General features: G+C 50.0%; 1 protein-coding gene across 1 annotated transcript in view; it reads right to left on the bottom strand.

The window, feature by feature from the left end:
- The window catches only part of DERA (deoxyribose-phosphate aldolase), a 94974-nt gene that overhangs the window by 20083 nt on the left and 57401 nt on the right, over positions 1–17490 (bottom strand). The window contains exon 6 of the mRNA XM_056134633.1: positions 15506–15634. Within this exon, the coding sequence (XP_055990608.1) occupies positions 15506–15634 (129 nt within the window). The remainder of the gene's footprint in view (positions 1–15505; positions 15635–17490) is intronic.

Genomic DNA, 17490 nt, shown 5'->3' with positions numbered 1-17490 from the left:
GCCCTGGCCTGGCCCTGCCAGCCAGCATGAAGTTCTTCTCCTGCCCTCCCTCGCCCAAGGGACTGTGGGCACCTGTGAAGCCCTTAGTGAGAAGTACTCAGACAGTGGACACTGACTCCTCAATGCAGAACCATTTTTTTTTCTGCTTTTTGAGTCACAGCCAGCGATGCTCAGGAATTACTCCTGGTGATGCTTGGGGGACCATATGGGATGCTGGGGATCGAACCTGGGTCGGTCGCATGCAAGGTAAACGCCCTACCTGCAGTACTATCACTGTGGCCCTTTCATATCTGCCTCTCGCTCCACTGACTAGTACCTGGCTTGATTAAAAAGAGCTCGTCATCTTTAGACTCCCCCCCCCTACCCCCACCAGGAAGCAGAATGCAGTTTCTGAATATATTCCAGTGAGGTCTTGGCCTACCTTCCTTTGAAACCTACATGAATGTTTCTGGAGACGCAGTTCCTGTTTTGAATCCTAGCTGTATAACTGATTTGCGGGTGGTACTCATTCCCTTCCCCCATCCCAATAAGCAAAGGGTCGATGGTCGGAATCATTTCTGCCAGGTATTTCAGGGGAGTTATTAAGAGTCAAGAATCCAAATGGGGGAAGCTGTGCGTTGAGAACCCCCCAGCTATGACACAAATGCCACAAAGCCATTTTTGGGAGTTTCATGAGTACAGATATTGGTTTTGAGGCCACACCTGAAGTTGTTCGGGGTTTAGTCCTGGCTCTGTATTCAGGGAATCACTCCTGGCTTGAGGGACCAGATGGGGTGCCAGGAATCGAACCTGGCTTGGCCACATACAAGCCATCACCCTCCCCACTGTGCTATCTCTCAGGCCCCTTCACTTGTATGTTTTTGAAAGTCCACTAACGATGAGCGGTGCTGAGTGAGAACCCCAAGAGATGCAGGAGAAAAACGCGCCTGTGAATTGTCCGAGCTGGCTGGTCTGCCGTCCGGGTCGCCACTTCCCGGCCTGCCAAAGCAGCTCGAGGTAACCTCATCTGCGCTGAGGTAATTCATCTGCTTTTCTTTTTTATGAAAAAATAAAGAGGATGACTCTAATTATTCACTGTAGCACTGTAGCCCTGTCCTCCCGTTGTTCATCGATTTGTTTGAGTGGGCCCAGTAACATCTAAATTGTGAGACTTGTTGCTACTCTGTTTGGCATATCGAATACATCACAGGGAGCTTGCCAGGCTTTGCCTTTCGGGCGAGATGCTCTCGGTAGTTTGCCGGGCTCTCCGAGAGGGGCAGAGGAATTGAACCTGGCTCTGTGGGGACAGACCGCGCACAAGGCAACCGCCCTACACCTGTGCTATTGCTCCAGCCCGATATGCTGGATGATAAGATATGGCTGGAACTATAGCACAGTGGGTAGAGCATTTGCCTTGCACACACCAGGCGACCCGGATTCGGTTCCTCCGCCCCTCTCGAAGAGCCTGGCAAGCTACCAAGAGTATTCCGCCCACCTGGCAAAGCCTGGCAAGCTACCCGTGATGTATTCTATATGACAAACACAGTAACAACAAGTCTCACAATGGAGACGTTACTGGGCCCACTTGAGCAAATCGATGACCAATGGAGGGACAGTGACAATTTCTTCCTTGGTGAGGCCTAAGCGAACATGCTGAGGTAAGTTATTTTAAATTATTTATTTGCTAGCAATACATCATTATTAATTTATGCAGTTCACTGAGGAGTTTTATGGAGTTTCAGACCAAAAGCCTTTTAGGGGGTATTTGTTGGGCCCCACTGGGCTCTTCAGAGCCCTACCTGTTGTCCCTGCCCAATTTAGCCGCTTTATACCTCAGGAAATGGGGTTCTGGGGTCCTGTCAATGATGAATCTTTCACCAGCAGCATACCCAAGTGCTCATTTTTTGGGCCACTTGCGAAGCAAAGTGTCGCCCGGATGGTTTGCAGGGGAACGTGGATTTCCTTCTTTCCTTTAGGGCACTGGAGGCCTTGTCTTGCAGGAAAAATTATGTTTCTATGCAGAAAAAATAGAGTCTCTGTTTGGGCTTCAGTGCCTTAACTTGAGTTCCCACAAACCCTGAAGAGTGGCTGTGCCGGTGACATGGGCCAGGGCATGGAGACAGGCAGGAGCTGGGGGTTTGCGGGGAGTGATCGGGGGCTTGGCGGGGAGGGGGGGTGTAGAGACAGTCTCCGGGTGGGGACCAGGCCTTTCTCCCAGAATGGCCCATCCCAGTCCCTGCCTGACCAAATGCCCCAGCCGGCCACCCCTTCGGCCTCCCTGCCCGCCTGTTCGTCCCCAAGGTGCTGGCTCCCGCCCCTAAGTGCGTGGAGCCCCCCAGACTGTTCTCACAACGTCCCCCTGCACAGGCTGACAGGAGTCAGAGCCAGGGCCCAGTGGTGACACTCTGGAGCCATTGCCAGGGCCGTTCTGCTACAGGGAGCAGAGAGGGGCAGTTCAGTGACTCACTGACGGTCCCCAGGCCCCGACCAGATAATGGACATGTTGGTGACTCAACCACTCACTTCTAGGGCTAAAAAACGGGCAGACAGGGGCTGGAGCGATAGTACAGCGGGGAGGGCATTCATTTGCCTTGCACGCGGTTGACCCGGGTTTGATTCCCAGCATCCTATATGGTCCCCTGCGCACTGCCAGGAGTAATTCTTGAGTGAAAAGAAAGCCAGGAGTAACCCCTGAGCATCACCAGGTGTGACCCAAAAAAGCAAAATAAATAAATAAATACATAAATAAATAAAATGGGCAGACAAAAAAAAAAGAAGTTGCTCCCCTGCAGACTGCGATTCCTAAGCGTTGCAGAAGTGCCAATTCCTCTGGGGAAGTCAGACACCTCTCTGGACCCCTGGCTGACCCCGATCCTTCCTGACCTGCAGCCCATCCACCATCTATCAGCTGCTGCCCCTGGGAGGGGGCACCAGGGGCCACCCCCTCAAATGCATTTCCACAGACAGGGTCAGAGCTTCCAGGGAAGGGCAGGAGGGTTTCGGCCCCCTTTCCCTTTTCTCCTCTTTAGGGCACCCGGGGGGTTGAGCCTGCAGTAAGGGAAGAGATACTACAAGCAGTAGACACTGGTCCCTCTCTAGACGGGCTGACCCCCTCACCCCCGAGTCCACAATTTTGGCTCCAGCACCGCCTGCCTCTCTCCTTTCTTCCTTCCCTCCACTCCCCAGGAATGCCTGGGGAAGCCCCTATTCAAACCCAGGACCTGAGAAAAGAGGGAGAAGCTGTACTGCATTTACTCAGTCAAGAGAATTTAAAAACAAGTGGTGCCAAAGGGATTATACCCAAGTGGGGCACCTGCCTTGAATGCGGCTGACCTAGCTTGGATCCCTGGCACCCCATATGCCCCTCCCACCAAGTCCCTGATTGCAGAGCCAGGAGAAAGCCCTGAGCGGTACCAGGTGTGGCCCCAAACCAAATCAGACCAAGCCAAACACCACTATGTGTGTTGGTTGGGATCTACAAGGACTGGCACAGGGCTAAATGCCAGCTGCTTTGTGTACTAAGCTTGGGGCTGTCTGACCATTCAGAGCACCATTTCTCTGGGTATACAGCGCTCGGAGTCTCCAACTAGCCATCTGCAAGGTAACTGGTGGGCCAGTTGCTTCAGACTGCTGGGGTGGCTCTGGGGAAGGTTCCCCTGCCCCCTCTTAGAATGTGAAGTTCTCTCCCTACGTAATTTGCCAACCAGCAGAGTGACTGGAAAACCTCCTCTCTCAATACCAGGAAATACTTCAGACCCGAGGCACCCACGGCTGCCTATGAGGGAGAAGCTCCAGGGAAGTTATTTAAAAGCAAACAAACAATAACAACAAAAAACTGGAGCCAGAGATAGTACAGTGGGAAGGGCACTTCCCTTGCATGTACCCATTTGATCCTTGACACCATATATGGCCCCGAGCCTGCCAGAAGTGATCCCTGAGCGCAGACCCAGGGGTAACACACTGAGTATGGTCCCAAAACTGAAAAAAAGGGGGAAAGAAAACCCAAATATTCTCTGGTCTCCATGTAAGACCCTACCAAGTCAGAATGATATCTCCAATGTGGATTCTTTTCCCCACTTTACTTACTGATTTATTTTGGTTTGGGGGCCATATCTGGTGAAGCTCGGGAGTTATTCCTGGCTCTGTGTTCAGGAATTACTCCTAGCGGAGCTTGGGAGACCATATGGGATGCCAGTGATTGAACCCGGGTTGGCAACATGCAAGGCAAGTGCCTGCCCTACCCACTGCACTATCTCTCTGGCTCCAGTTTACTAAAGAAATCCTTAGGGAAAATTCTGAGGTGCAGAATTTTCAGCTAAAAACCTTTTTCTATCTAGAAGAACCTCCCACTTTGTTTGTCCTTGGGCAAACTCCTTCGAGCTGATCTTTCTAGAGTTCCTTTCTCTCACCTGTCCAGAGCAAGCCTGGATATGAGTGGAGTCTCTTCAGGGTCCTTCCAGATACCCTGCTGACACATGGACATCTCTCTCTGACAATAGCTAAATCAAGGAAATCAGAGGAGAATGTGGTAAAGATCTCAGAGTGCCGTCATCACAAAGAGGATGCAGTGAGCTTCAGATCTGGAAAGCATACCTCCCTCCCAATCACCCAGTTCCAGGGAAGGATGGCAGTTATGGAGACAATCACTGAATTTTAGGGGCTTTGAGGGCACCATTAGGTTTAGACTCTTGAAAAAAAAAAGTGAAAAAGCTCCATGCTATTCGACCTCACTCCCTCCGACACAGTTTTCTCCTTCGAACAATGACTCTCTGGCAAGCACTTCCATTAAAGGCTCCCCCGCAGAATGAGGGGCTGGTCCACGCCGCCCCCTCACTCCTCGAATGCTTTTGACTGAGGACTTCACTGAGTGATTTCACACGCAGGGCCCTGATTTCTTTACTCCAGCGATGGCAATTGAACCTCTGTCTCGCTTCAACCAATTTTTTCCCTCCGTTAACACATCTTTCTGAGTTTCAAAAAGTATTTTTTCATTTATTTGGCTTATACAGCCCGGAAACCTGCAAATATGTTTTTAGAAAGCAAATAAAAAAAAATTTACCCATGTAGAAGCAAAGAGAACACAGGAGAATCGCCGGCTCCGTTTTATCATATTACAGTACACTGTGTAGTCCTGTGTCAGTATTTATTATCAGTCATTTAGTTTATGAGTGAGAATAACTTTTGATTACTGATGCTTGTAGTATTACTCACTCTGTCTTGGACTGTTTGAAGATCTGTATTTTTATTACAAAGTCCAATAAAAATAAAGTGAAAAACCCATAGGTCCCCAAACTGATTCCTGGCCGGGGCTGTATGTCACTCCTTTCCAATCTAGAAAGTATTTCCTTCCGCTGTGAGTTTCTGTCTCTTGCTCATAAGCAAATTTATCTCCTAATGCCTCATTCTTTATTTTGGCCATTAATCTCCCATTGAGAACCTTACTTCCAAATGCTTTTTGTAGATAAAAATATTTAATATCCACTAGATTTTCCCCTATCCACAAGACCATCCAACATTGCTCAGAGAGGGAAAAAATCAATCTTTTGTACCTGAATTTAAGTTCACCGGTTTGACTCCAAGTATTTTTCTCCAACTCTGTCAGGTCTTTACAGGAAATAAAAGAAGCAGAGTGCAGGAACCCTATTTCTTTGTGTTAGGGGTTGAGCTGTCACTCTGACCTGCAAAGGTGTGTGGAGGTTCCTAAGCCCCAAATCTTAGATATCTGAGAGAGAGAGAGAGAGAGAGAGAGAGAGAGAGAGAGAGAGAGAGAGAGAGAGAGAGAGAGAGAAAGCACTGACACAATTAGGCAATTAGGTAAGTGGAGAGTATCTTTCCAAGTAAGGTGGAGAGGTAAGCGACTGATATCTTTTTTTGGGGGGGGGGGTCACACCCAGTGATGCTTAGGGGTTACTCCTGGCTCTGCACTCAGAATTATTCCTGTCGGTGCTCGGGAGACTATATGGGATGCTGGGATTTGATCCCAGGTCGGCCACATGCAAGGCAAACGCCCTACCCACTGTACTATCACTTTGGCCCGAGACTGGTGTCTTTTAAGAGGAGAGGAGAGGGGTCAGAGAGACAGCACAGGGGGTAAGGCACTTGCATTGCATGCAGCTGGCCCCAGTTAGAGCCCTGGCTCCACATATGGTCCCCAGAAAACTGCAGGAATTGCCGCTGGACACGTAGCAGGGGATCATCTCTAAATCCACAACTCCCACCTAGAGAGTGAGAGAGAGAGAGAGAAAGAGAGAGAGAGAGAGGGAGAGAGGGGGAAAAGAGAGCCACATGCATGAAGATGGGGTAGAGACAGGATGAATGAATGTACATGCAAACCTCAGACAAGAATGACCCAACAGGGGCTGGAGTGATAGCACAGCGGGTAGGGCATTTGCCTTGCACGCGGCCGACCCAGGTTTGATTCCCAGCATCCCATATGGTCCCCCGAGCACTGCCAGGAGTAATTCCTGAGTGCAGAGCCAGAAGGAATTCCTGAGCATCACCAGGTATGACCCAAAAAGCTAAATAAAGAATGAATAAACCAACAGATGGCAGAAGGGTCATGGCCCGTGAGACCCAGCCTCCACCTGCCACCCCCCAGGCTTGTGAGAAGCCATCCGGCTGGTGGCCTTAGCCATGGCCACCCCAGAAAGAGAGCCACTCATCTCCCCCTTTATCTCCAGGCCGGTGCAGGGCTGGACTCTACACTGAAGGCTCCAGGTGCCACTAGGTCCCTCCTCAACTGCACAGGACCCCAGGGGACATCAGACCCTGAGAGTCGCTCCGCCAACAGTGCTTCCACCTGGCTTGCCAACGCAGCCCGTGCTGGGACTGTCCCTCACCCCCAATACAGCCCTTCCGGGGCTCGAACAGAGCTGATTCCTAGAGCCGCCCCCAGCCACCTTCCACCACTTCTAAATGTCGGGCCTGCCACCTGGGGTGTGACAGAACGATCGACCTCGTCCATCTCACATGTGCTTGCATGCACACGCAGTCCCTGAAGACCGTGTGTCCCCGCCAAGCCCTCCCCCCCCAGCGGTCATGCTCCTCGGTCAGTTGCCCACATTCTCCTACTCGGCCATCACAGGGAGGTCCCAGTGTCCCTCCCTTGGATGGGGCTTGGCCTCCATATGCTCCCACCCAGGCCCTATCTCTCGGACCCTGGCCCCTCCCAGACGCCCTCAGCCCCAACATCCTCTTCCTCTCTCCTCACCTGCCGCACTGCCAGGAGTAATTCCTGAGTACGGAGCCAGGAGTAACCCCTGTGCATCGCCGGATGTGACTCAAAAAGCAAAAAAGCAAAAAAAGAAATGATTCATACCCGTGAGCTCCACAGTGGCCGGTTGACGCCCAGTACCGGGCAGGAGGCCCGTCCACCAGCATTTCCTGAGCCCATGTGAACTTCTGGAGTTGGAGGAGACCGTTGCAAGATTTCAAAGTAAGTTAGATTATATATTTTGTTTGTTTATAATTCCATGCAATTTTATACAGACTAGGTAAAAAAAAAAATTGTAAAAAGTAAAGCCCAGGTGTTGGAGAGACAAGATGGCAGGAAGGGCACTGCCCCATGTGTAGGTGACCCGGGTTCCATCCCTGGTACTACAGACCATCCTCTGAGCCCACGAGGGGTGAACTCTGAGCACTGTCAGATGTGCCCTCCCAGCCTCTGCCCTCCTAACAAAAATTTGTAAATCTACAACTGTACCTCATGGCGTTTCACTAATAAAAATCTAAATTAAAAAAAAAGGATAAAATGAAAAACAAATAAATAAATAAATAAAGATGAAGCCTATATGTTTTGTCTGTGTAGTTTGTTTTGTTTTGCTGTTTTACCCCCAGAAGTCCAGCCAGAGGCAGGAGCAAAGGAAACGCCGTGTGTGCAAACATCTTCAGCTTAATTCGCTCTTACCCTACAGGTAGTTTAATTTTCAGGGATAGTTTCAGGAGCCATAAATAAACTGTTGCTCCAAATCCTTTAACTCTTGACCTCATGCACATCTATATTCTCAAGCTTTCCCTGGTGATGAAGTTTCAGTCGCTGAAGATCTTTTCATAAATTAAATGCTTTTCCTAAGGAAGACAAGATCTTCGTTTAAAAAAAAAAAAAAAGCAGGTGCAGCCCTGTGGGTGTCAGAGCACACTGGGATGGCGGGATGGGACCTCCTCAGGTGCACAGAGCTGGGCCGCAGAGGAAGGATATTTGGTCTCAGAAATGCAAATCATTTGCTATTCGACGCATGTTAAAAATTTAAATGGGGGTGGAGGGGGTGGATTCTGGCAAAAAAGTAGTACAGCCCATAGGGCATTTGCCTTGCATGTGGCCAACCCGGCAGAGTCTCCTGCCCCCTCGCCTGGCTGTCCTCACTGGGGGCCCCTTGGAGGGGAGCGGGTTGAATTTCCCTACCTGCCCCGACCAGGACTCCAGCAGTCGAAGACCTCCAGAACCAGCCACCACCATGCTGAGACCACTCTTCACACGCATGAAGGTACCAGCAGAGGAACAAAGGCATGCAGGTCCCGGGGCTGAGATCTCCAAGCCTGCTCATATCGGGGCTGAGCATCCTCCACCCAGATCCTCCATCTTCCAGTAGGCAGGGGTCACACCCACCAAATGACCCCCAGTGCCATGTAATCCCATCAAAGGCCAACACCCAGAGACTATAAAACCCAGCTCCTGGAAGCGCGCGGCTGCATTCGCGCGACATCTTATTATCTCATTCTTACCTTGGACAAACTGGCAGGATACTGAATGTAACCTGCCCACATGGCAGAGTCTGGCAAACTCCCCATGGCGTACCCAATATGCCAAATACCAGTAACAATGATGGGTCTCATTCTCCTAACCCTGAAAGAGCCTTGAATATGGCACTTTTTAAAAAAAATCTCAGGGATAGGATGAAGGAGACGCTACTGGGGCCTGCTCGAGGCAATCGACGAACAACAGGATCATGATCGTGATCTTGGCCAACCCAGGTTCAATCCCAGCTCCCAATATGGTCCCCTGAGCCCACCTGAGCATGGCCAGGTATGGTCCCAAAACTACAATAAATAGGTAAATTTTCATGCAGAGGAACCGGAGACAGTAGATCAACGTCCTACGTTTTCATTCTGGGCTGAAGATAGTACACTGAAACCCCCACCCCCCACCCCGCCATGTGGCTGGTTTCAGTTCAGTCCTCACCAGCACAGTCCCCAAAGCAGCACCAGAAGTGATCCTGAGCAGAGAGCCAGAAGGAGCCCCTGGGCACCCCAAGATGTGAACCACAAAAACAGTTTGTTCTCAGGACCGACAGGAATGCATGAAGCTCTAGCGGGCTTGCCAAGCTCGGCCCTCCCAGAGGGTCTGCTCTCAGCTCCGGTGGAAGCATCTCTACATCCAAATTTAAAGGGCTGCAGCCCACCGGGTGGGGAGAACAAGCTCTTCCCATTTCCCCTGTGACAATCTGCGCTTCTCCATATCTCTGCCTTTCCTGTTCAGCCCCTCATTCTGGGATCTGAGACACTTTCACATGGACTCTCTCGGGGGGTGGGTCAGGCCATGATCACTGTGGAATTCTTTTTTTTTTTTTTGCTTTTTGGGTCACACCTGGCAATGCACAGGGGTTACTCCTGGCTCATGCACTCAGGAATTACTCCTGGCGGTACTCAGGGGACCACATGGGATGCTGGGAATTGAACCCGGGTCGGCCGCGTGCAAGGCAAACACCCTACCCGCTGTACTATCACTCCAGCCCGATCGCTGGGGGATTCTTTACATGGATATACAATGCCTGGGGGTGGCAGTTCAGCCCTCCACTCCTGCTCTCTCTCCAGAGAACTGTTTTGGCAGTGCTTTAAGCGGCCATCCGAGAGATAAAACAGACCAGCAAATACAAACCATCAACCTCCTTCCCTTGAACCTGCTGTTGAACAAACGAGGACAAGGACAGAGAGCAAGGAGGAATTCCAGGCATGTCAGATTGAAAGCTGCCGCACTTGTCCTGCTGCGGTCAAGTGACAGAACTGAGGGCAGAAGGCGACTCTTGTCTGGCCGTGGGACAGGGGCAGTCCACCCCCAGATCTGGAGATCATCCACCAACACGGATCCACAGGGACGAACTTTCCGCCACCCTCATAAAATATGTTTAAGGACTTAAGGGAAAAAAACACGCTCTCGATGAGCTAAGGGAGGAGACATCTCTGGAGACAAGTGAAAAGCTTGAAAAAGAATGCAGAGAAGTTGTAAATTTAAAATGGACAGGAGCTGGGGCTGGAGTGATAGCACAGCTGGTAGGGCATTTGCCTTGCACGCAGCCTGACCCGGGTTCAATTCCCAGCATCCCAAATGGTTCCCCGAGCATGGCCAGGAGTAATTTGGCCATGAAGTAACCTCGGAGTAACCCCTGTGCATCGCTGGGTGTGACCCAAAAAGCAAAATAGATAAATAAAATGGATAGGAGCATACATACATCATATAAGATACCCTGAGACGGGGCAGAGAGACAGTGGGGAGGGCGTTCGCCTTGCACATGGCTGACCCGGGTTCGATGCCCGGAAATCCCATATGGTCCCCCAAGCACTGTCAGGAGTAATTCCTGAGTGCAGAGCCAAGAGTAACCCTGAGCATCGCTGGGTGTGGCCCAAAAAACAAAGAAAAAAAATCAAAAAGCAAAAAACAACAATGAAAAAATATACCCTGAAACAGCAAAGGGCCCGGACAGTTGCTCAGGGCTGGAAGGTATCTTGAATGGATGAGGCCCGAGTTCCATGTGCACCAGACAATGGTCCTTTGTAGCACCAGGGATGAAGGGTAACCGGTGGGTCCCTGGCACCAAAGAGCCTGAATAGCACCGCCCCGTAGGTCCCAACTGACTCATTCATTTGGGGGAACCAAGAGGTCCCTGGGCACTCTGAGCACTGCTTCAGAGCACTCCCTGCCCCCAGCAAAACAAATCAAAACCAAAAAAGCAACAATGAACCTGAAGAGCCATTTAAATCAGACAGGACGATGGGGCTGGAGCAATAGCACAGCAGGTATGGCGTGTGCCTTGCATGTGGCTGACCCGGGTTCGATTCCCAACATCCCATATGGTCCCCTGAGCACTACCAGGAGTGATTCCTGAGTGCAGAGCCAGGAGTAACCCCTGTGCATTGCCAGGTATGACGCAAAAAAGAAAAAAATAAATAAATCAGACAGGAGGAAGAGGAGCTAAAGGGAAAATCAACAGGATCTCAGGAACCTGCCAGGCGGTATCTGAATGTGTGTATTAAAGTGGGATCTGAGAAGGTAAAGAGAGACTGGGATGGAAAATAGATTTGAAAAGACAATTCTTTAATGCCTTAAATTGGTGGAGAAACCATCGACCTACAGATCCAAAAAGTTCAGTAAGCTACAGGCAGGAGAGAAGCAAAGAAAACGATGCTTAGGCACATTATGGTCATATTAGTGAAGAGCTATGTAAAAAATATATATTATACTGTCTCTGTCACTGTCCTCCCGTTGTTCATCAATTTGCTTGAGCGGGCCCAGTAACGTCACCACTGTGACACTTGTTACTGTGTTTGGCATATCGAATACGTCACAGGGAGCTTACCAGACTTTGCCAACAGGGCAAGATACTCTCGGTAGCTTGCCGGGCTCTCCGAGAGGGGCAGAAGAATCGAACTTGGGTCGGCTATGTTGGTTGCATGCAAGGCAAACGTCCTATCTGCAGTGCTATCGCTCCAGCCCATATATTATACATAATATATATATATACACACATACATATATACATTAACAACTACATCTAGAGATAGAGGAAAAACAACTTATAGGAAAATAAGAAAAAAGTAAAATCAAGAAATGGTACAATAGGGGCTGGAGTGATAGTACAGTGGGAAGGGCATTTGCCTTGCACATGGCCGACCCAGGTTCAATCCCCAGCATACCATATGGCTCCCTGAGCACTGCCAGGAGTAATTCCTGAGTGCAGAGCCAGGAGTCACCACTGAGCATTGCCGGCTGTGACCCCAAAAGCCAAAAAAAAAAAAAAAAAGAAGAAAGAAAGAAATGACACAACATATATAAAAGTGCTAAAAACAACAACAAAAATTGTCCACTCAGAGCACATCCTCATCGAACTCTTAAATCTGAGTGAAATGACAAATACCCCTGTCCACATGAACAAGAAAAAAACCCTAACTTAGGTGAAAGATAAATATGACAATAATTTACAGATGCACAGACAGAGGCTGGAGCGATAGTAACAGGTAAGGAGTTTGCCTTGTATGTGGCCCCTCATATTGGATCCCTGGTATTCCAGATGTTCCCTGAGCCTGCCAGGAATGGGTGCAGAGCCAGGAGGAATCCCTGAGCACCCTGGGTATTCCCCCCCTCCCAAAAAAACACACAAGGAAACAAAACAAACAAAAAAGTCTCTGTTTTACCCATGTACCATAACTGCCACCATGGAAGCTCATCTCCAGGCCCAATGTAGAAATTCATAATTAAATCTCAGAAGAGATCAACGAGCTGCAAAACTCCACTGACACAGCAGTCTCCAGCTGAGAACTCCGGGGTGCCCCTGGGAGGGAACAGGCCAAGTCCCACCTTGCCGAAGTCCCCCCAAAAGGTGCCGCCAAGCCAGTGGCCAGACTCCTCAGCCTCATGACGGAGCTCTGCAGACACCAAAATGCTGAAAAGTTCAGATTCGCCATTTTGGGGGTAGTTTTTTGACTAAGAATTCAGGGGTCCTCTGGGAGTGGGGGCAGACAGCCTCCCTCCACACCTCCTATTCAGAATCCCTGTAAGACACACCCACATCCCACCCCCACCATATAAGCTTACTTCCCAATTAAATATTCTGCATTTTCTGGAGTTTGCAGTTGAATTCATGGCCTGGACATCTCTGAACTCTACACTACCCAATATCCCAGTAGGAGCACACCAAGTTGGATGGGAAAGTAACATAGCAGCCCACTAAGCTCAATGAACAAAACCACTAACACAGAAGGCTCAGCTAGCGACACCAGCTTAGTAAACCCTCAGACAGGGACTTAACATTCCATAGAGAGATACAACAATTTTCATTAATTTTCTTTTTTTTTCTCTGCTTTTTGTGTCACACCCAGCAATGCTCAGGGGTTACTCCTGGCTCATGCACTGAGGAATTACTCCTGGCAGTGCTCAGGGGATCATATCGGATGTTGGGAATAGAACCTGGGTCGGTTGCGCGTAAGGCAAACGTCCTACCCGCTGTGCTATCACTCCATCCCCGCACAATTTTTCTTTTACTGAAGTATTTTAATCATTCCATTAGCCATTTAGTAATCACAAGCTTATAAAATAAATGATTTGGGGTCTGCTGGGGGCAGGCTTGAGGGGTGGCTGGAGACAGATGTGAAAGGAAGGTCACACTGGTGTGGGATTGGTGTAGGGACACTGAATGCCAATGACAATCACATTGTGAACAACTCTGTAAACCATGGTGTTGAAATAAAGCAGGGGTGGGAGGAGAGGGTTCGTTTCTCATGGACCTAAGTTGTCAGAGATTTTGCTCTACGTGAGACAACTGGTACGTCAAGCTTCCAGGTGGAGCAGCAGGGGTCGGAAGAGGGACCTTCTTGCTGCTGGTTTTCACAGAGTTCTGGGAAATGAAGCTAGTCTGACAGAGCAGACAAAGCCCAAAGTATGAAGGGCCCATGAAATAGCAGGGGGGAAGGTGCTTGCCTTGGCTGACCCCAGTCTGAGCCCTGACACCAGAGTCTCTGGGGTGATCCCCAGCCTTACATGACCCAAGCAGCAAGGTATCCTTCAACCCTCACACTGGACAGAGGGAGAGGCCCCTAGGCTCCTGGGCACTGCTCTTGGGAACCCCCTACCACCACCAAAAAACAGGTGATAGAATGGGTTGGAGATATAGTATAGCAGGCGGGGCCCTGAGTTCAATGACCTGCTCCCCACATGGGCCACCACGAGTGATCCCTGAGCACAGAGCCAGGAGTCATCCCCAGGTACCATCAGGTGTGGCCAGGAAATGAAACAAAAAAAGTACAGAAGAGTATAAAAATCCAGGAGCAACTACATACACAGTGTCAGAAGGAAGCCTGACACATCTGTCACCATGACACTGACATCCCCTGGGTGTCCCCAATAGTCAATACCCAATACCCGATGCTGTGAGGAATTACGTGCCATGGGAACTGACGGAGGAGATAATAAACCAGGGGCAGGGGCCAGAGCGATAGCACAGCAGGTAGGGCATTCACCTGGCCTGAGGCCGGCCTGGGTTCGATCCCAGCATCCCATGTGGTCCCCCAAGCACTGTCAGGAGTAATTCCTGAGTGCAGAGCCTGGAGTAATCCCTGAGCACTGCTGGGTATGACCCAAAAAGCAAAAATAAATAAATTAATTAATTAATAAAATAAACCAGGGGCAGGGGAGGAGGCCACTTTGGGAAAAGAGTGTCCACAAGATGCACACGCAGGTGAGCCGGGGTTATGCGTGCAGGGTCCAGTGTGCAGACGGGGACGCAGGACTGGCCTGCAGTCACAGACAGCCACACTTCCAGGCGTGGGAGCACTGGAGTGAGGGGAATGAGGTGCCACAGAGCCAGGTAGAGGCTCAGGAAGGGCCTTTTTAAAACACCCAGCTGAAAGGAATCAACGTTTTGGTTTTTTTTCCGCCCCCTTGAAGGGGATGGGGCCGGGCTGCTCTGGAAGGACTCTACGGAAGCAGAAGGGCTTGGAAAACCAGCATTTGTAAGCGCTCATTCTGGCAACAGTTTGAAGAACAGATTGGAATGGGGCAACGGTTGAGCCGAGGGAAAGCAGTGAGGAGATGCCTGGAATGATTCCTGTGGCCTTGGACGGGATGCAGAGCGGGTGCAAGAGCAGGTGCTCCAGGGACAACCGGGAGCACTCAGGGACAGGCACCAAGGGCAGGAGAGTGGGGAGCCCGCAGAGCCCGGCCTCACACCTGCAGCCTGCGCCTATTCCTGGGAAACCCAGTGGGGAGGGGAGCGACGCCCCCACCCAGCTTCCCCAAAATGCCCGCTTGCAATGCTGCACTGCAAAGTTGACAAAGGCAGCAGGGACCCCACACACAAGCATAGGCCGCCCTGGACGGTCCAGATGCAAACTCCAGTGTCTCTGAGCAAAATCACGCGCTGAAATGCACAGAGCGAAGTAAAGGGAGAGTCAAAGACATTCCTGGCGAACATATGTTGATGAATGAATAATCGGAGGCTCCCAGGGCAGCAATTCGCTAACAAGAGCGCCACCTGCTGCCTCCCCGAGGTAGCGCACCCGCAAGTTTTAAAAAAAAAGAGAAAAAAGAAGAAAAAAAAAAAAAACGCCTCCAAGACACAGAGAAGAAAGCCAAGAGCTTCTGCCCGCTTTGCTTCACCTGGTACCTGCCTTCCCAGGACAGCCGACCCCAGCCCACCAAGAGAACCCCAAGGGTTAGGAGCAAGGCGCAGCGGACAGTGGGAGGCTTTCAGGCACCTGGTTCCCTACAGAAGAGCAGCAATTCAACCAGATCGCCTCGCTGGCACATGAAAACGCTTACCTGCCATCATCGCTATCATACTGGCTTTATAGACATTAGTAAGACATCCAAGTTCTCCTGTTGCTAAGATGGTTTTGAGATGAGCCTCCCCGCAGGCCTTGCGAAACTGACGAATCTCATCATACAGGGCTGAGGAAGAAATAATTGAGGCAGTTACCAAGAGGCAAGTGATAACGTAACTTGGCAGCCGTTTAGAGCCCGTAGAACCCGGCTCAGATTTAGGAAACATAAAAAACATTTGTCACTTTCTAAAAATCACCCCAATTTCATACCGCCTGGAGCAGTCGGTGGCGGCTCACATCCTGTTACAAGGAATGCTCTGCTTGCTACCACAGAACGGGGAGCCGAGCTCCGGTCCAGCGCCTGAGTCGTTAATGACATGCAAATTACTGGTCATTTCTACCTCATGATGCTTAAGGACAAGGGAGGGGGGAAAAAATCCCCTTTCCTGCAGATGGGGTGCACCACTAGAAATTAAATGGGGGGGAGGGAAGAGATCCCCCAAGAGGGGAAAAAACAGACCTTTGAAAAGGTCCTTATGAATCCTTTGATTTGTACATAACAAGTTCTCTCGGAATATAAAGCAGGCCCTTCCCGAGAGCACTGCTGATGACAATAAAGACGGAACAGCTTGTCCCACACTCTGCCTGGGAGTGTGTCTGTGTCTGACTAACATGGATCAAGCCTGTGCGGGCGTGTTGAATGTATGTGCCTGAAACCAGCTGTCGAGGGGCTGAGAGATGCAGCCTTGAACTGACTGACCCCCGAACCTCATACGCAGGTGGCTTTCTGGGGCTCCACACAGCACATGGAATACAGCAAGGCTGAACACACACACACACACACACACACACACACACACACACACACACACACAATGCATCCTTAAACATTAAACAACACAAGTCTCTATTGCATGGGGCTATGTGGGAAGGATTTTTTTTTTTAATTGAATCGCCATGAGCTACACTTACAAAGCTGTCATGTCTGAGTTTCAGTCATACAATGATCAAACACCCATCACTCCACCAGTGCATATTCTCCACCACCAATGTCCCCAGAATCACACCTCCCCCGCCCCCCATCCCAGTCCTCACCCTGCCTTTATGGCAGATAATTTCCCCCATACACTCCCTCTCTACTTTTGGGAATTATGGTTTGCAATACAGATACTGAGATGCTGTCACGTTTGGTTCCTTATCTGCTTTCAGCACACATCTCCCATCCTGAACAATTCCTCCAACCATCATTGACTGAGTGGTCCCTTCTCTGTCCCAGCTGCCTTCTCCCCCAGCTCATGAGCAGGCTTCCAACCATGGAGCAATATCTCTGGCCCTTGTGTCTAGTGTCCTTGGGTGTCAGTCTCATGTTATGTTATTCTATAAAGAATTTTGTTTTCAAGCCCTCCTCTCCATGCCCCCGCCCCCCAAGTCTACAGTGTATAAAGACCTTTCTTAAGGTTTTCTTTTCTCCATCTTTCTTTATGGCCAGAATACAGAGTATTAATCATTTATTTTTTATTGAATCACTGTGAGATAGAGCTTTACAAAGCTGTTCATGATTGGGTTTCAGTCAATGTTTCAACACCCATCCCTCCACCAGTGTCACTTCCCAGCACCAATGTCCCCAGTTTCCTTCCCACTGCCCCGAGAACTGTATCACTGTATCACTGTCATCCTGTTGTTCATCAGTTTCCTCGAGCAGGAAACCAGTAATGTCTCCTTCATCCTAGCCCTGAGATTTTTGCAAGTGCCACATTGAAGGCTCTTTCAGGGTCAGGGGAATGAGACCCATCATTGTTACTGGGTTTTGGCATATCAAATATGCCACAGGGAGTTTGCCAGACTCTGCCATGCAGGCAGGATACTCTTGGTAGCCGGCCGAGTTCTCCAAGAGTAAGAACTAGGTAATAAGTTCACTGTACCAATTCTGTGTACTAGGATTCCTTTACTTTGCATGCAAAATCTCTCAATTTCATTTAGCTC

The sequence above is a fragment of the Sorex fumeus genome, unplaced genomic scaffold (genome assembly GCF_029834395.1).
Source record: "Sorex fumeus unplaced genomic scaffold, SorFum_2.1 ptg000100l, whole genome shotgun sequence".
Lineage (NCBI taxonomy): Eukaryota > Metazoa > Chordata > Mammalia > Eulipotyphla > Soricidae > Sorex > Sorex fumeus.
Note: the sequence above shows the minus strand (reverse complement) of the source record. Positions and strands in the feature narration are given on the sequence as shown.